Below are 22,798 nucleotides of genomic sequence, written 5' to 3'. Positions count from 1 at the left end.
TGAAAAAAGAAGCCATCTTTTTAAGGGCCATCTTGTCCTGCATGAAAGAAGGAGGTATGTCAGTGATTACGTTTGGGTAATCTGCCTGCCAAATCTGAATAGCTGAAGGTTTGTGAATGCAGCCAACAATAAGTTGGTGTCACGCGAGCAGCATTGGAACATGCATAAGAGGGTAAGAGTATTTAATTGTGAAGCCTGAGCTTGATTTCCAGAGATTACTGATGGGTGAGTGATGCAGGGCAGGGGGGTTTGGAGGGGGGGGAGGTAGCATTCATGGTATGTTTTGAACATTGTGAGCGGTTGGTGGTGCAGTGGGTAGGCAATGTCACGTGAAGATGCATTAAATGACCTTGACTGCTCGTTTGAGATCGTTGAACTTCTTGTGGCACAGCTGCCAGGTTCTCGGGGCCAGACACTGTGAATTGGCCTCCCTGGTACCCACTCCGAATACCTTTATCCCCTCTCACCTTGTGGAAACCAGGGGCGCGATTCTCCCATCCCCACGCCGGGCCGGAGAATCGGCGCAACCACGCCACGCCACCCTGACGCCGGTGCGTGAGCCTCCGAGATGCGGAGAATCAGCGCCATTCGCGCCGACGTGTTTGGCGCGTCGCGGGCTGCTGTCCACGGCCGGGCCGCAGTTTCTCTGGCCCGGATGGGCCGAGTGGCTGCGTGGAAACGGCAGAGTCCCGCCGGCGCCGTTCACCCCTGCTCGCAGCCGGCGGGAACTCTGCGCGTAGGGTCGGGGGGCTGCCTGTGGGGTGGGGAAAAGCGCTCCTTCACCGGGGGGGCCTCCGATTGGGTCTGGCCACTGACCCATCGATCGGCAGGCCAGCCTCTCCCACCCGGGCCTACTTTGTTGCGCGGCTGGCCCCTGAACCCCCACGCCATGTTGCGTCGGGGCCGGCGTGCTGAAGAAGTCCCCGGCGCATGCACGGGTTGGCACGGTGCCCATTTGGCGCCGGTAAGGGAGGCTGGAGCAGCGTGAACTGTTCCAGTGCCGTGCTGGCCCCCTGTGGGGGCCAGAATCGGTCGTCCCCGTGCCCGTTTCGCGCCGTCATGAAACGCGACGACGTTCATGATGGCGCGAACACTTAGTCTCCATTTCGGAGAATGGCGCCATGACCTGTCACCTTCTATCGATCTCTTAAAAGGCTTTCAACACAAGACCTGAAAGCTAAGAGGCACTCTCTCTTGCCTATTGCTCCATTTGGGTCCTTTACCTTGCAGCCAATTCTGACAAAGAAAGTTAGTACTAGCTTTGGACTAGTGAGTGTAACTTCCCAGAGGTTCAAGTTGCCTTAAAAATGTGCAAGCTAGGTGATACACATGCGAGCCCGCACACTGGCGGGCATGCAGCCAGTTAACAGCATGTTTGCCACTGCACTATACACTGTAATTGTGGAATTAAGGAGGTAGCTCAGAGTTTGTGTGCTGTCTGCCTCAACAGAACCTTGTACAGGATTGACCTAAATGCTGACCCCTGTGCCCGACAATGGACGCAATCCAATTTTACCCCTGGGAGAATCGATTTTGAAGCACAGATTGGAAATTGAGTTGAGAAATACATCAGCAGCATCTTCTTTGAAATATATTGTGTAGACCTATTGCCAGAATGTTTGCACATATTTCAAGCAAAGGACCAATACAATGGGCGCGATTTAACACGCAAAAAACAGAGTCCAGGGGCAAAATTCTCCGTTATCGGCGGAAAGTCCGCCGATCGGCACAAAAAACGGCGCAAATCTGACTTGCGTCACGTCGGAAAAATGGGTCGATAGTCTCCGGCCCGAAAAGGGCTAGCAGAAAAGTAACGGGATCCGCGCTTGCGCAGTGGTTCACGCCGTGCAGCATCATACGTGCTGCACGGCGTGACGGCTCATAAGGCTGCTCCCCCCCACCCGACCGGAACACCCGACCGCAACACCCGACTGGATGGCTGGCCGTCGCTCAGCCCCGAGGTTCGAGTCACGCGATGTGGAGGCGCTCCTGGACGCGGTGGAGCAGAGGAGGGACGCCCTGTATCCCGGGTACGGCCGCAGAGTTGCCCCACGCCACAGCCGGCGTCTGTGGAGGGAAGTGGCAGAGGCCGTCACCGCTGTGGCCCTGACACCACGGACAGGCACCCAGTGCCACAAGAAGGTGAACGACCTCGTCAGAGCAGGCAGGGTGAGCCTCCCCCATACCCCCATATCCCCCCCTCCACCATATCCCCCCCTCCGCCATATCCCCCCTCCCCCATATCCCCCCTCCCCCATATGCCCCCTCCCCCATATCCCCCCTCCCCCATATCCCCCCTCCCCCATATCCCCCATATCCCCAAGTGAATCCAGCCCGAACCTTAACCTCTGCAATGCACGCGCAACCGATGGCGTGCATTCATATACCTGCCTAACACTGTTGCCTTTTACCCCTGCCCCCCACCCCCCCCCCCCACAGGAGAAGCACGCACACAACAATAGGGAGCATGTGAGGACTGGAGGAGGGCCCGCTGATGAGAGGCCACTGACCGTACACGAGGAAAGGGCCCTGGAACTGGCTGGCGGACCTGAGGACCGGGAGGTTGCTGATGCAGAGGTCGGGGGCGTACTAGCGAGTGAGCCACCGACAGCCCGTCCCCATATCCCCCCTCCCCTATATCCCCCTCCCCCGTATCACCTGATCACTGCCTGATGTCTAACCATGCATGCTTCATTGTGTATCGCAGGACCAAACGTCCAGGCACCCATCCCCGCAGATGCAGACCGCCCGCAGGATGCCCCTCGGAGACCACAGGAGACGGAGAGACCCGCACCCTCCAGCATGCGACGCCCGCAGGATGACCCTCGCACACCACGGGAGACGGAGAGACCTGGAGCAACAGGGAGACGACACCCCCGTCACGTGCGGGAGCGACCACCCAGCGACGAGGGGGGCAGCCACAGGCCCCCGTCACATCCGAGCCAGGACACCACTACCCAGGACACCACTACCCAGGACACCACTACCCAGGACACCCCTACCCGGGACAGCACTACCCAGGACACCCCTACCCGGGACAGCACTTCCCAGGAAGACAAAATACCGGACAGTGACTCAGAGTGGATGGGTGGAGACGAACCCCCACCCCAAAGTGCCATGGACTCAGAGTGGGACGAAGAGCACGACACAACGCCACTGCTGTCACCAACACCCTCCACCATCGCAGAAACACTCACCACGGTTGGGCACTTTAGTGATGAGGCGCCTGGTACACTCACTGGTGCGCACAACACAGCCGTCCCGGTACAGCAGGTGGAGGTAGGAGCAGCAGAGGGACCGGGCGGTCGGAGGGCAGCCCAGCCCAAGCAAACATCTGCCGCCCAGATGGATCCCGGGTTCCTGCAGTTACCACACCCACACATAGATCCGATGCAACCACCGACCCGGAGACGAGCGAAGAGGGTGACGGGCGGCTTGCGGCGGCTGCGGTCGCAGGTGGAGGAGTCCACCCGCGTCCAGGAGCTGGGAGTGGTGCCGGTCATGCGTGCCACCCAGGCTGACACCGCACGGGTGGCGTCCGCGGTGGAGGCAATGGGTGCGACGGTGTCAGACATGGGGAACGGTTTGCGAGGCCTGGGGCCTTCCGTGCAGGCGGCGTCTGTGGCCCAGGAAATGGCTGCCCTCTCACAGGAGGCCATGAGCCAGTGCCAGCGCCAGATGGCAGAGGCGCTCAACGCCATAGCCCAGTCTCTGCAGGCCATGGCCCAGTCTCAGCAGGCCATGGCCCAGTCTCTGCAGGCCATCGCTGAGGGCATCGGCGCCAGTGGCCATGTGCGAGCCGGCGTCGCACTGTCACAGACAGGGTTTGCCAACCCCCTGGGCTCCATGGCTGCAAACCTGCAGACCCCTGTCGATACCAGCACGGGCCTCCAGGACTGGCAGCGCCAGATGTCGGGGGGGGGGGCGTCGGATGGCCAGTCCGTTCGCATCCCCCACCCATGTAGAGGCCTGGGGGCCATCGGGCACCCCGAGGGAGGAGGAGGTGGTGTGGTCCATCCCGGCTCCCTCTGTACGGGAGGTCCCGGTACACCGCGACACCTCGGACTCCCCCCCTTCCGTCCCAGGTGCATCGGGTGGGCAACGGGCAGGACAGGCTGGCAGCTCGCCATCCCAGTTGCCCGGGCCGCAGCCTGGCCCATCTAGGCCAGGACGCCCCAGGAAACGGCCGCCAAAGGGATCCAGTGTCAGAGGGCAGGAATCACAGGAGTCCACCTCCAGTTCTGCTGTACCGTCTGGGGAACCACGTAGACGTAGTCAAAGGGCCCGTAAGGCCAAACAATTAGACACTGAGTAAGTTGGCACGGGTGCAGGGCACAGATGAGTTTTAGGGGCTAGGGCACGTTCATGAACTCCTTTGGTTATTAAAGTCAATGTTACACCTACCGAAGCTGCCTTTGTGCTCTGTCCAAAGTGTGCGGGGGTGTCATGTACGTTGAGCGCAAGTGTGTGTGTGAGGGGTGGTCTTACCTCAGCCCCAGGTGAGTCTGCCCCTTTCCCCCTGGGCCGCCATCAACATCCCCCGGGCAGAGGACGGGACCGTGCGCTGCAGTGTCACAGCCGCATGCAGGGATGGTCCGGGTGGATGGTGGTACTGTGGCCATGGGTCAGACATAGTCCAACGATGTAGAGCCAGGAGCTCATCGCAGGGCGGGTTGTCATCATCCTCCATGTCCTGCGATAGACACGCGTCCACCCGCAACTGTGTGAGCCCGGCCCGTTGTGCCGCAGGTGGATCGGCAATGGGGGGGGGTGGGGGGGGTGGTGTGCATGCGGGTGGGGTGGGTGGGGTTGGGGAGGGGAGTGAGGGTGTTGGGTGGGTGGATGGGTGGGAGGTGTGGGTGGTCGGCTGTTGCCATGGTGTGCGGTCTGTGGCCATACTACCCGATTCCCACGCCCATCTAGTCAGTGAAGCGGGCGTCTATCAGTCTGTCCCGTGCCCGCTGGGCCAGCCGGTAACGGTGGACAGCCACCCGCCTGTGTCTACCCCGTCTGCCCTGACCATTGCCCCCATCCCCCTCATCTGAGGAGGACTGGGCCTCTTCCTGCTGCTCCTCCACTCCGCCCTCCTCTGCCTGCGGCACATCGCCCCTCTGCTGGGCTATGTTGTGCAGGACGCAGCACACCACAATGATGCGGCCGACCCTATCTGACCGATACTGGAGGGCGCCCCCAGAGAGGTCCAGGCACCTGAAACGCATCTTCAGCACGCGAAAGCACCTCTCGATCACTCCCCTTGTCGCTACATGGGCATCATTGTAGCGGTTCTCCGCCTCATTGCGTGGCCTCCGTATAGGCGTCATCAGCCACGATCGCAATGGGTAGCCCCTGTCGCCCAGCAACCAGCCCCTCAGCCGGGGATGGCGTCCCTCGTACATGCCGGGGATGGATGACCGCGACAACACGAATGAGTCGTGTACACTGCCTGGGTGACGGGCGCAGACGTGCAGGATCATCATGCGGTGGTCGCAGACCACCTGTACGTTCATCGAATAGGTCCCCTTCCTATTAGTGAACACGGCCCTGTTATCTGCAGGTGGCCGCACGGCGACGTGCATCCCATCGATCGCGCCCTGGACCATGGGGAACCCGGCAACGGCAGAGAAGCCCACGGCCCGGGCATCTTGGCTGGCCCGGTCCACGGGGAAGCGGATGTAGCGGTGCGCCATGGCATATAGGGCATCTGTCACTGCCCGGATGCACCGGTGCACCGATGTCTGCGATATGCCAGACAGGTCCCCACTCGGTGCCTGGAATGACCCCGTTGCATAAAAGTTCAGGGCCACCGTAACCTTGACGGACACGGGGAGAGGGTGTCCCCTGCCAGTGCCACGCGGTGACAGGTGTGCCAGCAGGTGGCAGATGTGTGCCACGGTTTCCCGGCTCATCCGGAGTCTCCTCCTGCATTCCCGGTCCGTGAGGTCCTGGTATGACTGCCGGGGCCGGTACACACGGGGCGCCCTCGGGTGCCTCCGTTGCCGTGGGGCCGCGACGTCCTCCTCCCCCTCCTCATCCTGTCGGTCAGGTGTCCCTCCAGCCTGGGCGGCTGCCGCCTGCGCCGCCTCTCTGGCACGCTCCTCCTTCTCCTCCTCCTCCTCCTTCTCCTCCTCATCCAGGGCAACATAGACATGAGCGGCTGCCACCACGGCGGCCAACATCGCTGGATGATCTGAAAACATGATGGCCTGGTGGGGGGGAGGGGAACGACGACATGTCATCATTGCCCATATCCCTTCCTCCCCCCAGCCAGGTGGTATGGACCGCATGGGTCCAACTGTTGGAGGCTGGCACCTGGCCAGGTGGGCCAACTCACTTGCCCTCCCATCCACCTCCTCGGCACGGATCCCCCCCCCAACCTCCACCCTAGCACGGACCCCCCCCCAACCTCCACCCCAGCACGGATCCCCCCCCCAACCTCCACCCAGGCACGGACCCCCCCCCAACCTCCACCCCAGCACGGACCCCCCCCCCCCAACCTCCACCCCAGCATGGACACCCCCCCCAACCCCCAACCTCCACCCCAGCACGGACCCCCCCCCAACCTCTCCACCCCGGCACGGACCCCCCCCCAACCTCCACCCCAGCACAGACCCCCCCCTCAACGTCCACCCCAGCACGGAACCCCCCCCAACCTCCACCCAGGCACGGACCACCCCCCAACCTCCACCCCAGCACGGACCCCAACCTCCACCCCAGCACGGACCCCCCCCCAACCTCCACCCAGGCACGGACCCCCCCCCAACCTCCACCCCAGCACGGACCCTCCCAACCTCCACCCCAGCACGGACCCCTCCCCAACCCCCAACCTCCACCCCGGCACGGACCCCCCCCCAACCTCAACCCCGGCACGGACCCCCTCCCGGCACTCCCTCGGAGCCCAGCCTACTCTAACCACCCCCCCCCCCCCCCCCCCGCCGCACACACACACACACAACCCGAGACACACCTCTCCTCACGCAATCAGGCTGCGGCCATGCCATTGCCTGCCCAGAGCCAACCCCCCAGGCCGTCACTCACCTCCACGCTGGTCGGCATGACCCTGGAGCACCGGGTCACGCCGATGAAAAGGAGGTTTGATTCACGTCGACGTGAACGGTCATCACGTCGACGGGACTTCGGCCCATCCGGAAGGGAGAATATTGGCAGGCCGAAAATCGGCTGCCTTGCGCAGACCCGTGACATTCTCCGCGACAGCGGCACCATTAACGCCCCGCCGACTTTTCTCCCTTCGGAGACTTCGGCAACCGGCGGGGGCGGGATTCACGGCGGCCAACGGCCATTCTCCAATCCGCTGGGGGGTCGGAGAATGACGCCCCTGATTTGGGCACGTATAGCAGGGTCTTTCTTGGCACCTGCAGCACTGCAAACGACCCCGCTTCAAAATGGGACTCTATTGTTTCTTTTGGCCTTAGTGGAGAACACCGCGGTTAGGCCACACTTACCTCACTTCCTGTGCTCGTCAGTGTAGGAAGAGATTGGGGTGCCATTTTTAAATGCCGCCCCAACCCCTTGACCCCCCTCGGAAACACCACTGTGGTCTCCAGACTACCCTACTGCCCTAACTTAACTCTTAGGGGAGCCCCCCTCACTCCACCTCTTAAGGGCAGTGCACCCCCAGAACTAATCCCTGACACAAGCAACCTGGCACTTGACATTGATGCCTGGCACTCTGGCAGTACCCCTACCAGCCTAGCAATGCCACGCAGAAACCCTGCAGTGCTCAGGTAGCACTGCCAGGGTGCCCAGGTAGCAGTGCCATGGTGTCAGGCTGGCTACGCCTTGGGGGAATTGGCACAGGCATATTTAAATTAGCTTAAATATATTAAATATGTTAAGCTAGCCCAGTTAGATCTCGCGAGGCATTCCGAGCCTCTCGCAAGATTTTTAAAAGTAATTTTAGAGTATCTGACTTTTTTTCCAATTAAGGGACAATTTAGCGTGGCCAATCCACGTACCCTGCACATCTTTTGGGTTGTCGAGGTGAGACCCACGCAGACACGGGGAGGACTCCACATGGACAGTGACCTGGGGCTGGGACCGAACCCGGGTCCTCGGTGCCGCGAGGTAGCAGTGCTCACCGAGCCGGGCACGATGAGATCATTCGATTGAGCCCAATACTTAGAAATTAGGTTTGAGTTCACCTATACTTGAAGTGCAGGCCATGTTGTCTAGTTCTACTGTTCTAGACAAGGTGAAAAAGTGTGCCATGATATACATTTCTAGGCCCTTTGGAGTTTTAAAATCAACAATTATATCCTCTCACCCTCGTCACATTGATTCTAAGCAGCCTTCCCCTGGAAATGCAAAGAAAGTATGTTATAAATGCAAGGAGCAGGCAGTCATTTTTTTGGCCAGTTTATATTCCTTCTTGCGTGAGTGCTGAATTCATGTTGATTCTGTTGGCACTGTCGGTTCACAGTAGAGTTCTCCAGTATTCTGTCTTACAGTGCGAGTGTGATAGCCTTACTGTATTAATAGGATGGGAGAGCAGGAAGCCACAGGTTGCCTTCCCAACCGACGCCCCCCCCCCCCCCCCCCCCCCCCCCCCCCGCATCGATTAAGTCAAGGGGCGGGGACGGGCGAGAACCGCCTTCCTGCCCAGAGGCCAATTAAGATTGCTTGATTGACATTTAACCCCCTCGCGGATGCTGCAAATATCCTTGGCAGGGTTGTCACTGTCTATTCATGGCCATGAAATTCAGCCCAGAACATGAGGAAGATAGAAATGCTGCCACCATACTTTACATGCTATCTTCCAGAGAATATTTCAGCTCACAGTTTTCATTTCAGCTGCGTCCTAAAATTAATATGTGGAGAGGTGGATGTACTTACCTTGGCAGCCCATTGGTACCGGAAGAATTCCTCCTAATTTACTCCCAGGTGTGATGGAAGGTGCCCTTCTTTTCCCATGGATCAAACCACCAATAAAAATATAATACAATTAATAATAAAAACCACCAATAACGGTTTGCCAACATTTCTTCCATTATACCCTCAACCAAAGTATTTTTTGGAACAACTATCTGGATTTTCCAGCCCCTAACCAATTACCTCCAGTCCATGACCCCTTTGTCCATATTCCATGGGTAAGAATTCCATTCAAACGAGTTGACTTCACAAGTTCGGCACTTCCTCCTCGCTGAGTGTGCCAAGTGTGTTCCGGGAAAGCACAGCTCTAATTTACAAAATTAGGAATTAGATTGTCTTCCATTTGATATGTTCATAGTTCCAACTAAGACATTTGGCAAAATAGCAAACTTTTGAAATACTTGCAGCGTTGAAAGAATACCGATGTAGTCAAATTCTGATTAACATATAATAAGATGCACACATCCCCAAACCTAAATTCGAAAGCATATCAAGTACATTTAATTTCTTTGGCAATTTCCCTCACGTATGTTTTCTTTAATATTGGTTAATAAAAGTCTACCGTGTACTATTTAATATCTCAAAAAGCTTTTGATCTAATAGTCCTTGTCTTTTTAATTCTGACAGATTGAATTAAATTTAGGAGTATTGAGAAAGCTACTTTCATTTATTTTTTGAAGAATGATGTGATCCTGTTAAGATCAGTGCCAGCATTACAATGCAACATTGTCATGTTGTAAATGTATTATTGAACCTTTTATCTCATCTACCACACAGTTATAAGTGCCTCAAGTATGCCCACCAATGAAAAGCTGTGCCTATTTTTTCAGCTCTTAACAAAATCAAGTGAATGAGATTCATCTAACGCCCAAACCTAATAGCGCCAACTTACTCAAATATAGAATAAACCCTATGAAAGATAATCATTTTGAACATCAAATATGGACATTATTGTTATTTTAAGACATTTTTGAATGCAAAGCAATTTTACCAAATTATTGTTACATTTTTGATTCAATATAAAACAAGGTAGCCAATGGCAATTTTATTTCCCTTTCACATCTGAACTAAGGTATTGTGCAATATAGTTTAGAAACAGGGAGTAATTCTTTTGCTAAATCATGTACTCTGAACTAACATACAGTACATTGTTTATGTTTGCCTCCCAGATACAAAAGTCAAGGTATTCTCTTTATTACACACCTTTTGCTGCAATACAGTTCATTCCAGCTCAGCTCTCAAAGTCAAATAATGCCAGTGATAGAAAAATAAGCATGTTAACGTATAATTTGCAGATTATTCTACGTGTGGAAAACCATAATTTACATAACAAGTGTGTATAAACCAGTTAACCAATTAATGATTTTTCTGCATCAGATATTGAGGAATATGTGGAAAGTTCTTGTTTAATAATTAGGCACTGATCATATATTTACACATATATATTGTACATAATATATTTTGATATTTGTGTGCCAAAATATGTTTATTGTTGTCTTCGTCCTTCCAGTCACATGCTGATGACATTCATATATCAATATTTGTCACAGCACCTTCTTTCTTCTTTCACATCAGTAATACATGTCTTGCCACTTTGCACAAAATTATATTTCTAATTTCCTTATTATATTTTGGTTTATTTTATTGTGGTAGACTTCTAGCCTCTGCATGCAATAAAAACAGTGACTGAATCTTCTGAACCCCTGTCTGTGTTTTTTTTTACAAATAATTTCCCAATCCTGCTTTTTTCTGTGCAGTCTCTCTGGTAATGTAGACAAATGCAGCATCCCCAAATGACAGTGACGTCAGATGTGACGTCGACAGGTGTGAAAGGGGGGGAAAAAGGCTGTCACTGCTCTTCAGCAGTTGATGCTGGCCCCTTTACATCCAACTCAACTGCAATATTTTAATGTCTTTTTCAAAAGACGGTCACTCCAATAATTTGGTATTCCCTTCATAGTGGTGGATTAAAACTTTCCAAAATTATATGCTTAAATCCAAGAATGGGACTTGGATTCCATGAACTTGCCTGAGCTCAGCAAAGTCTGTTTAACTTATAATTAAACCACAAGTTTCTTCATTTCTACGCCCTTTAATCATGAGTTTAATAACATTTCCTTCAGCATTTTCTTTCTTTCCAGAATATTTTATGTGCATAATCGCTGGACACAACTGGAGAGAGGGACTGGCTTGGAGCTATTATACCCAGGATTATAGAGATTAATATAGAGTCAGCAATCATGTAATTTTTATTGTGTAGGTTAATTATACCTCATTGGTCTTTCATGTTCAGCAACAACTCTAAGCTATTTTCTTGAGAATTGTCATTAATGCCCCTTATTTAAGTAAAAATATATTTTCAAAAAATTCCACACAAATAGACAGAAAATACAAAAGGTAAAGTTGACCATAATTGTTTGCACCGTGACCTGTCTCCATCCAAATTACTAAGGAACAAAAACAGAAAATGCTGGATAAGAACAGAAGGTCTTGTAGTATCTATGGAAAGACAAACAGAGGGCAGGATTCTCCGGTCTTCCAGCCGTGTGTTCCTCAGTGGCGCGCCATTCTCTCTTCCCACCGCTTGTCAATGGGATTTCCCATTGAAGCCACCCCACATTGCCGGGAAACCTACGGGCTGGGGTGCGCTGCCAGCAAGAAAAGAGAATCCCAACAGCTAACTCCCAAGAGCTAACTTTTCAAATCCGTATGACTGAGCTCGAAATGAGTAGAAATATGATGGGTTTACAGTTGATAGTGGGGTGGAGAAGGTGAAGCAGAATAAAACGTCAGGGACAGGTGGGAGCTGAAAAGACTCATTCGGACTCAAAATGGTAAGTCTGCTTCTCCTCCCGCAGATGCTGTCAGACATGCTGTGCTAATCTAGCATTTTCTGCTTTTAATTCAGATTTTCAGCATCCACAATATGTTGGATTTAATAAGGAGCATGACAGCTTGGCAATTATCTTTTCACTTTCTATTCAGTAGCCTCGAAGACTGGAGTCTGTACATATCCTGGAGGATGTGCTATGGTTCCACTCAGATATTCCTACCCAAGGACTCCACACGGGAATTGCCTGGGAAGTTTCAATTTCCAATGGGTAGTTCTCCTTCTCTCCCCCCCCCCCCTCCTCCCCCCCCCCTCCCCCAACCCTCCCTGGGACCCTCCAAATAAGTCTAACTCTGAATTAGAGTCTGAAACTTCAGTAGGTTCCAACTTAATTATCTGAATAGTTACCAAGGAAATACTGGACAGAAAAATCCATGTCTTAGTAAGTGTCCAACTGATATAAGACCATAATTTATATGAGCAGGATTAGGCCCTTCTGGCCACCGAGTCTGCTCCACTATTCAATCATGGCTGATATGCTTCTCACCTCCATTCTCCTGCCTTCTCACCATAACCCCTCCTCCCCTATTAATCAAGAAGCTATCTATCTCTGTCTTAAAGACACTCAGTGATTTGGCATTCACAGCCTTCTGCGGCAGAGTTCCACAGATTAACCGCACTCTGGCTGAAGAAATTCCTCCTCATCTCAGTTTTAAAGGATCATCCTTTTAGTCTGAGGCTGTGACCTCAGGCTCAGGCTTTTCCTACTGCTGGAAACATGCTTTCCATGTCCACTCTATCTAGGCCTCTCAGTTTCAATAAGATCCCTCCTCATCCTTCTGAACTTCAACAAGTACAGACCCAGAGTCCTCAACCGCTCCTCATATGACAAGCTCTTCATTCCAGGGATGATTCTTCTGAACCTCCTCTGGACCATTTCCAAGGCCAGCCTAGCCTTCCTTAGATACAGGGACCAAAACTGCTCACAATACTCCACAAGCAGTCTGACCAAAGCCTTATACAGCCTCAGATTATATAGCCTTATATTGGCTCTCACCCTGCAATTGGACCCTTGACTTTCTGACCCACAAACCACAATCAGTAAGACTAAACAACAACACCTCCTCCACAATAGTCCTCAATAGCAGGGCCCCGCAAGGCTGCATACTTAGCCCCCTACTATACTGCCTGTACACACACGACTGTGTGTCAAAATTTGGTTCCAACTCCATCTACAAGTTTGCTGACAATACGACCATAGTGGGCCGGATCTCAAATAATGACGAGTCAGAATACAGGAGGGAGATAGAGTGGTGTAGCGACAACAATCTATGCCATCAAAACTAAAGAGCTGGTCATTGACTTCAGGAAGCAAAGGCACACACCCCTATCAGCATCAATGGGGTTGAGGTGGAGATGGTTAACAGCTTCAAATTCCTAGGGGTACACATCTCCAAAAATCTGCCCTGATCCACCCATGGCAACTCTACCACCAAGAAAGCAAAACAGTGCCATTACTTCCTCGGGAAACTAAGGAAATTCGGCATGTCCACATGAACTATTATCAGCTTTTACAGATGCACCATAGAAAGCATCTTATCTGGCTGCAGAACAGTATGGCAACTGCTCGGCCCAAGACCGCAATTACCTTATTCAGACTCATTCACTAACACACTGAAAACCTATTTAACTGTCTCAATGCTGTTCACTATGTTATTGAATAAAAAGTTACAAAAATATGGCAGTGAGTACCATAAAAAGGGGATGTGGGTTGGCTTCTCCCAGCAATCCTGCACTATGAGGAAGAGCTGAGAGAAATACATTTCTGAAGAGACTCGGTTTGGAAGTTCCGTCCATAAATGTGGAGCTCCATCTTAGCCCAATAAAATTGGATTGGAGTGACAAGCCGATGGTGATTGCCATACCTTGGAAGAATGAGCCATAATATGTTTAACATAAAGTAAATCAGAATGAGTAATGAAGACTCATTGCAATATGCGAAGTGTTGACAGCTATCTGTGCTCAATTAAAAATGGTAAATTACTAATGGATAGTCTCTTCATACAGGTTTAGCAGTCTACTCTGCATATCAGCTTATGCTTGAAGCATGCACAGTCATTGGCTGTGCAAACAGTTCCCAAGTCACCTTGTTTACAGCACAGCTGCCACCTTCTTATGTTGATGCACCAGCCCTGACTGCCCTGGACTCGAGAAGCATATATGTACAGTAAGTAGACTTTGCCATTTATGTCCTGCATTGTGTAAAATTCTCTAGAGGATCAATTTGGATGAAGTTTTTGACAGAAAATTTGATTTAACATGATTAAATGCATCAAAGTGATTAGTTTAGCAATACTATGAACTGTTGACTATCATTTACTGTTCAGAAGGTAACTTAACATCATTACTGGGTTTAAGCAACCACGTTAGCTACTTACATTTTGAAGGAATGCTTACAGTATTTTTGAAATTTAAAAAAGAAACTTATTAAATCTCCTCAGAAATTATTTGGTACCAACATATTTATAAGGCAACGAAATACATCTGTTTCAGGATTTAAATAAAAATCTATTTATTTATTGCATAGTTTTTGTTTTACAATGGCACACGATGGGTAAGGCTTGCATGCAGTTAACTAACAAATGAAATTGTAAAGTCAAAGGAGTCGATCGCTAAGCTTGCCCAAATATATCCCAGAGATATACTTGTCATAAATCTGTAGGCTAATAAAAAGCTATCTGAAAACCATATAGGATTTTTATTATGGATTATAGGATTTAATGGAATTCCATAGTAGAAGCTATAAATTATTTAGGATTTTTACAATGGATAATAGGATTTAATAGGATTGTATAGTACACCCTGTAAATTATGTGAGATTTTAAGGCAACAGAATTGTTCGTATTTTTATTAATTGAATAGAAAATCTATATATTGCTGTAAATAATGGCACTGAGTTGATGTCTTAGGCAAGCAGGCCTCACATCTATTTCAGGCTATTTTTGTGAGAGCACTTTTATGCATGCAGGGTCCTATTTGTGCACAGGTTAGTGTACATTTCAGCCCCAATTCTTTTTCATGGATGCAGGTTCCTCAACCACTTCATTTGGTACTGACTTCTACGTTCTCACAACTTTCTGAACAAGTATGTTTCTCCTGAATTCTTTATTGGATTTATTAGTAACTCATATCGTCATGTAGTTATGGGGCAAGATCCTGATCCCAACATCGGCTGAATTCAAGGTTTTGAGCCTGAACTTGCCGGCATCGGGACCCTGGAATCAATTTTTGAGGAGGTGACCAATTAAATGGCTGCTTCCAGGTACCCCATCCAATTAAGAACAGTGTGGTGCTCTTTGTGTTGCTTAATACAGGATGGTTGGCGTAGTGTTCACAAAGGCCACAAAATAACTTTAACTTAAACAAAGCTATACACTTATGAACACTACTAACTTGGATTCGACACGTACTCCTAAAGAATACACAGTTGATTAATAACATCTAAACTATACTCATCTACAGATAATCTCACGACTGGTTTAAACTATGACCTGCACTCACTTATACTATCTGTACTTCTGTCTCTCACTAGCTAACTCCTGCATACTCCACCAGACTATCCCACAAGGCTCAGCATCACTGCCTTATTTCGTTGTAACTGTCGCCCCCTCTAGTGGTTACTTGTAACACTTCATTAAACTTTGCAGTGCTGATAGTTATCATCATTCCACAAACAGCAGGTGTGCTCCCAAGGGTGGATGGCCAATAGGAGACCCTCCACCACTGGAAAATCAGCAGGTGGGAGCTGCTGAGGTAGGTAAGAGAAACAGAGGTTGCTTCAAGATAGAGGCATCCTCTGAATGCTTTTTGAAAGGTAAAATGAAAAAAGAACACAGCTGTCAGACCATTATTGCAGAGTGAGAACGTCGGTGGTCATAGTTCTTCCAAAATACAGCCTGTTGAGTGTGTCCAGCATAGGAGGGGCCATTTGATACATAAAGTCCATGTCAGCCCACTGTAGAGCAATTCAGTCAGTGTTATTTTCCTGCTCTTTCCTCACAACCCTGCAATTTCCCTAGAAACCATTCCTTGCCTCTGCTTCCACCATCCTCATCGGCAGAGTGTTCCAGGCCAATAGATATCATCTTCACTATTTTCCAGACTTGCACGTGTTATGTTGTCAGAAAATTTTGAAATTTTGCTCCGCATTCCAATATCCAAATAATTTGCATACGTCTACCATCCTCCAGTCTTAAAAAACATTTACTATAGAACATAGAACGTTACAGCGCAGTACAGGCCCTTCGGCCCTCAATGTTGCGCCGACTTGTGAAACCACTCTTAAGCCCATCTACACTATTCCCTTATCGTCCATATGTCTATCCAATGACCATTTGAATGCCCTTAGTGTTGCCGAGTCCACTATTGTTGCAGGCAGGGCATTCCATGCCCTTACTACTCTCTGAGTAAAGAACCTACCTCTGACATCTGTCCTATATCTATCTCCCCTCAATTTAAAGCTATGTCCCCTCGTGCTAGACATCACCATCCGAGAAAAAGGCTCTCACTGTCCGCCCTATCCAATCCTCTGATCATTTTGTATGCCTCAATTAAGTCACCTCTTAACCTTCTTCTCTCTAACGAAAACAGCCTCAAGTCCCTCAGCCTTTCCTCATAAGATCTTCCCTCCATACCAGGCAACATTCTGGTAAATCTCCTCTGCACCCTTTCCAGTGCTTCCACATCCTTCCTATAATGCGACGACCAGAATTGCACGCAATACTCCAAATGTGGCAGCACCAGAGTTTTGTACAGCTGCAACATGACCTCATGGCTCCGAACATCAATTCCTCTATCAATAAAAGCTAACACACCGTACGCCTTCTTACCAACCCTCTCAACCTGGGTGGCAACTTTCAGGGATCTATGTACATGGACACCGAGATCTCCCTGCTCATCCACACTGCCAAGAATCTTACCATTAGCCCAGTACTCAGTCTTCCTGTTATTCCTTCCAAAATGAATCACCTCACACTTTTCTGCATTACACTCCATTTGCCACCTCTCAGCCCAGCGCTGCAGCTTATCTATGTCCATCTGTAACTTGTAACATCCTTCCACACTGTCCACAACTCCACCGACTTGTGTCACCTGCAAATTTACTCACCCATCCTTCTACGCCCTCCTCCAGGTCATTTATAAAAATGACAAACAGCAGTGGCCCCAAAACAGATCCTTGTGGTACACCACTAGTAACTGAACTCCAGTCTGAACATTTCCCATCAACCACCACCCTTTGTCTTCTTCCAGCTAGCCAATTTCTGATCCAAACTGCTAAATCACCCTGAATCCCATGCCTCCGTATTTTCTGCAGTAGCCTACCGTGGGGAACCTTATCAAACGCTTTACTGAAATCCATATACACCACATCAACTGCTTTACCCTCATCCACCTGTTTGGTCACCTTCTCAAAGAACTCAATAAGGTTTGTGAGGCACGACCTACCCTTCACAAAACCGTGTTGACTATCTCTATACATCCTATCTCTTATAAACCTTTCCAAGATTTTGCCCACAACAGAAGTAAGGCTCACTGGTCTATAGTTACCGGGGTTGTCTCTACTCCCCTTCTTGAACAAGGGGACAACATTTGCTACCCTCCAGTCTTCTGGCACTATTCCTGTTGACAAGGACGATTTAAAGATCAAAGCCAAAGGCTCAGCAATCTCCTCCTTAGCTTCCCAGAGAATCCTAGGATAAATCCCATCTGGCCCATCTGACTTATCTATTTTCACACTTTCCAGAATTGCTAACACCTCCTCCTTATGAGCCTCAAGCCCTTCTAGTCTAGTAGCCTGAATCTCAGTATCCTCCTCGACAACATTGTCTTTTTCCTGTGTGAATACTGACGAAAAATATTCATTTAGCACCTCTCCTATCTCCTCGGACTCCAAGCACAACTTTCCACTACTGTCCTTGACTGGCCCTACTCTTACCCTAGTCATTCATTTATTCCTGACATTTCTATAGAAAGCTTTAGGGTTATCCTTGATCCTACCTGCCAAAGACTTCTCATGTCCCCTCCTGGCTCTTCTTAGCTCTCTCTTTAGGTCCTTCCTAGCTAACTTGTAACTCTCGAGCACCCTAACTGAACCTTCATGTCTCATCTTTACATAAGCCTCCTTCTTCCTCTTGACAAGTATTTTGACTGCTTTAGTAAACCACGGTTCCCTTGCTCGACCACTTCCTCCCTGCCTGACAGGTACATACTTATCAAGGACACGCAGTAGCTGTTCCTTGAACAAGCCCACATTTCCATTATGCCCATCCCCTGCAGTTTGCCTCTCCATCCGATGCATCCTAAGTCTTGCCTCATCGCATCATAATTGCCTTTCCCCCAGATATAACTCTTTCCCTGCGGTTATCTGTCCATGAGACAATTTTTATTCAAACTGCTACTAACCACTCTGTGCCCTGAACCTCAACCCCCAACAGCCTCTGCACTCCTTCCAGAGGCAGCAGGCCCAACTTGTAATCCAGCACACCCAGCCTGAATGAAAACCTGAACTTCTGAACCTCTTTTTCTTGGGTAGGATTGGTGGAGCCGGGAAATGTCCTATCCCTACCCTCAGAACCCAGGTGCAAAACCTCAGGCCTTTATTCCATGGATATTAAACGCCCAGTCCTCATTATTTCAAGCTGTGTTCTGTTAATACGACTATATCACATTCCCATACACTGTTTGTGCTCATAGCTTATCAGCCTTATACACCACACTTTATGCATTTACTTACATTCCCACAACTTTCAGCTTTTGATTTAAATTGGAGACATCAGATGGTTCTAACTGTCTGTCCAGAATAGTTACCGAGGAAAAATTAGAAGAGTTAAAATCACTTTCAACTCCTTCGTAACTATAGTACAACACCCCCCCCCCCCTCCCCAACCCACCAAGGGATCTTCCTTCCCACCCCCTATGGCACTCCCAATCCTCCGCTACCTGGAATAACCCCCCAAGCCTGTGACTACCCTCCGCTCACCCTCCTCGCTGGTTGTCATAATAAACCTCCTCTCTGCACCAAGTTATGGAGCATGCAGCATGCTACAATAATTCTGGAAACCCTGTAAAGTGCATACTGTAATGCCTCCATGAGCCACCGAGTGATCTAAACCTCATATTGAGCAGCTCAATAGCCTGTTCGTTCAGTGTCTTTTGTGATCGTGGTTCTTGCTGTACTTTCTCTGGGTTTCTATTTGTGTTTGGCTTAGAGATGTGAGCAGCTACTTTCTCCCCTTATCCCTGAGTATCCAGCCATGCAACTGGAGTCATGGGGCAGGATTCTCCGCAAACCGGCGGGGCGGGCAACTCCGGCGCGAAGGAATGGTGTGAACCACTCCGGCGTCGGGCCGCCCCAAAGGGGCGGAATCCTCCGCACCTTCAGGGGCTAGGTCGATGCTGGAGTGGTTGCGCCCCGCTGGCGCGGAAGGGGCTTGGCACCACGCCAACTGGCGCCGAAGGGCCTCCGCCGGCCAGTGCGAGTTGACGCGTGAGCTGGGGTGCCAGCGTGTGCTGGCGTCATCCCAGTGCATGCGCAGGGGAGGATCATCTCCATGTAGTCCATCGCTGAGGACGACATCAGCAGACGCGGAGGAATAGAGTGTCCCCACAGCACAGGCCCGCCCGCGGATCGGTGGGCCCCGATCGCGGGCCAGGCCACCGTGGGGGCACCTCCCAGGGCCAGATCCCCCACGCCCCCTCGAGGACCCCGGAGGCCGCTCGCACAGCCAGGTCCCGCCGGTAAGTACCTACTCTAATTTACGCCGGCTGGACCGGCCGGAAACGGGCGGCCACTCGGCCCATCGCGGGCAGGAGAATCGCCAGGGGGGGCTGCGCCAGCGGCTGCAGGCTGGCGCGGCACGATTCCCACCCCCGCCAAATCCCTGGCGCCGGGGAATTCGACAGCCGGCGGGTCGGGATACATGCCGCCCCCCGGCGATTCTCCGACCTGGCGGGGGCCGGAGAATCCCGCCCATGGTTTGGATCATTCTTGGCAGCACGATTCCCTTAAGGTTAATGAGTCGTAGCAACTCCCAGGGTTAAAGGTGTACACATGGAGAAACCTCTTGGAGCGGTCACAAAGGAGTTGCACAGATGGAGAGATGGTGGTAATATCACTGGACTGGTAATCGAGAGATCCAGGCTAATGCTTTGGAGACCTGAGTACAAATCCCACCATGGCAGCATCTGGTGGAATTTAAATTCAATGAATTAACCTGGAATATAAAGCTAGTCTCAGTATTGGTAACTATGATAACTATTGTCGCTTGTCATAAAAACTCATCTGATTCACTAATATCCTATAGGAAAGGAAATCTGTCAACTGTGGGTCTGGTCTACATGCGACTCTAAATCCACGACAATGTGGTTGACTCTGAAATGCGAAGATAGCCACTCAGTTCAAGGGCAATTAGGGATGGGAAACAAATGCTGACATTGCCAGCTACACCCCCGTCCGTGACAGAATATAGAAAACATGCAAAGAGCGGTACCCCTTTTGGTTAATGTACAGGACTGCATTTTATGTGGGCCTTATTGCCCTTTTTGCAATATGTGTGCAGTCAACCATGCCTTGCAGCTGGGTAAAGCCCGCAACTGAGACCCATTGGATTGGAGATGCAACATCTGTCGCAAACAAGGTAACCTGGGCCATCCTGGCGAAGAAGGCATTGGGGACTTGGTGGCTGCACCTGTGTTCAATATGCGTGTTCAGACAGGGAAAGATGTGGGATAATTTCTCTATTCGCTCACCTCTTAGCTGACCACAAAAAGATACAATTTTGACAACGCGTGTTTGAACCATTTTAATGCTATGATTTTAAAGAATAGACATTGTCATGATATCCACATTAACATATCATGGTGCAATCACACACATACACTGATGGACAGGTAGTTGGACCAACCAACACACACACAACATCACAGCCAATCACCAGTGAGAGCACACGCATTATAAAACAGGGAACACCACAGTTCCCGCTCATTCTACCAGGAGATAGCTCAGAGCACAGAGCTCACAGCGTGCCACTCAGACATACACCATGTGCTGAGTGCCTCATCAAGATAGTGATAGGACTGGGTCCACAGGTTAACTGGTGAAGTACGAACCACACCTGAAGTTAATAGTTATTATTGTACAGAATAATAAAACAGAGCTGTACCATCTACAACCGTGTTGGTTCGTTTGTGTATCGGAACACCCAACACGACAGACATGATAAAGGATTTCTTGTAAGATAAGCCAAAAGAAAGAATATGGGCTGGATTCTCCTTCGGCCGATGCTCCCAGGATGCGAGAGCCGAAAATTGAATGGAATGCCATGCTCCAGTGCCTCGACAGCGAGGTGAATGCGTACTATGCTGCATTCCGGCATGGGGCATGCAAATTGCACAGTAAAGTCTGTTACATATCATTAATGGATTTGATCTGGCATTCTCCAGGACTCCCACGATGCTCCGTCTCTGTCAGGTGAAATTACTGACGGCATGGTTCACTTGTGGTATTTAAAATCGGGAAACTGGCACCGTGGCTGATCAGGGTGAGAGAGGATGTAACACATGTTCCGAAAGGCTCAGCCGTGGGGTGCCTGTCCTGCCGCTGGCTGGAGCAGGTGTCAGCCAGGGCTGTGACGGGGAAGAGGGAGTAGTGGGATGAGGAACCAGGGGGATGAGGAACCAGGGGATGAACCATTGATTAGGGTGTCCCCCGAAACCAGGGTGTCCAGGCACGGACCGCCATTGCCACAGCCTGTGAGGCAACCATCCATGTCACCAGTGCCAGGCACCGACAGGACCATGGGTGCAACACGGAGGGCAACGTGTCAGGGGGTGGGGATGGGGGTGGGGCGCATGCTGGGGAAGGGCTGCAATGCAGACCCCGACCACCATGCAGCACCTGATTGGGCACGAGGGTAATCACCATGCTAACACTTCCGCCTTTCCCCCCCTACAGACAATGGAATTCGGTATCCAACCAGGAATGGTTGGCATCTGCCTAGCCACCGCAGCCCTGGCATACATCATGAGGCTGTACGAGCAGGAGCTGCTCGGGGAGGACCCTGCAGCAGTGGAGCCTGCCCAGAGGAACTGGAGCCATCTGGAGAGGATGGAGAACCGGCCGTCCAACAGGGTGACAAGGAGGTGGGAAAGTGGTGCCGCAGCAGGTCCTGACAGTACCTGTAGTGCCTGACATTCGAGGACCTGCTGGACTGGGCTTTCCAGGCAGACCGTATGATATATCTACGGCATCATGGTGCCCGTGGAACCAAGGTGGTAGGGGAAGGTCCCATGGTGCCCATGGTGAAGGTATCACTGAACGTTTATGCAACGGGGTCCTGCCAGGCGGCGAGTGAGGATCTGTCGGGGATCTCCCAGACCTCGGTGCACAGGTGCACCCGCGCCATGTCGGAGGCCCTGCCTGCCTGTGCGGCACAGTATGTCAGCCTGCATATGACTGAACCCATCAGATTGCCCAGGCAGCAGGGTTCGCCGCCATTGGCAGGATGCCCCAGATCCACGGGGTGATTGTCCCTTATGGGCACCAGTGCATGAGGGGGTGCACTTCAGGAACTGCAAGGGATACCGCTCCATGAACATGCAGTTGGTGTGTGACCATGAGATGCAAATCATGCACGTCTGCACCCAATACCCAGACAGTGTGCACGTGCCTTCATCCTGGTGTACTCAACGGTACCTGACACCTTCAAGGCGCTACCCCGGGTGAGGGGTTGGCTACTGGGTGACAGGGATCATCCGCTGTGATCGTGACTGATGACATCTATCTGGAAGCCACAGACCAATGCGGAGACCCACCACAATGACACACGTGCCACGACCAGGGGCTTGATAGACCTCTGCGTCGGCATGCTCAAGATGCGGTTGAAATGCCTGGATCCCTCTGGAGAGGCACGCCAGTATAGCCCCAAAATTGGACAGCAGAGGGTTGACATCCTGAAGGAGGAGGAAGATTACAAGGTCACGTCCGACAACGAGCATGCGGAGGAGGGCCAGCATGGGCAGGGC

The 22,798-nt window shown here is 51.0% G+C and overlaps 1 protein-coding gene across 1 annotated transcript in view; it reads left to right on the top strand.

The window, feature by feature from the left end:
- Positions 1-22,798, top strand: part of ush2a (Usher syndrome 2A (autosomal recessive, mild)) — a 1,730,413-nt gene that overhangs the window by 826,456 nt on the left and 881,159 nt on the right. The window contains exon 33 of the mRNA XM_072506478.1: positions 13,784-13,943. Coding sequence (XP_072362579.1) covers positions 13,784-13,943 — 160 coding nt within the window. The remainder of the gene's footprint in view (positions 1-13,783; positions 13,944-22,798) is intronic.

This window comes from Scyliorhinus torazame, chromosome 1 (assembly GCF_047496885.1).
Source record: "Scyliorhinus torazame isolate Kashiwa2021f chromosome 1, sScyTor2.1, whole genome shotgun sequence".
Lineage (NCBI taxonomy): Eukaryota > Metazoa > Chordata > Chondrichthyes > Carcharhiniformes > Scyliorhinidae > Scyliorhinus > Scyliorhinus torazame.
Note: the sequence above shows the minus strand (reverse complement) of the source record. Positions and strands in the feature narration are given on the sequence as shown.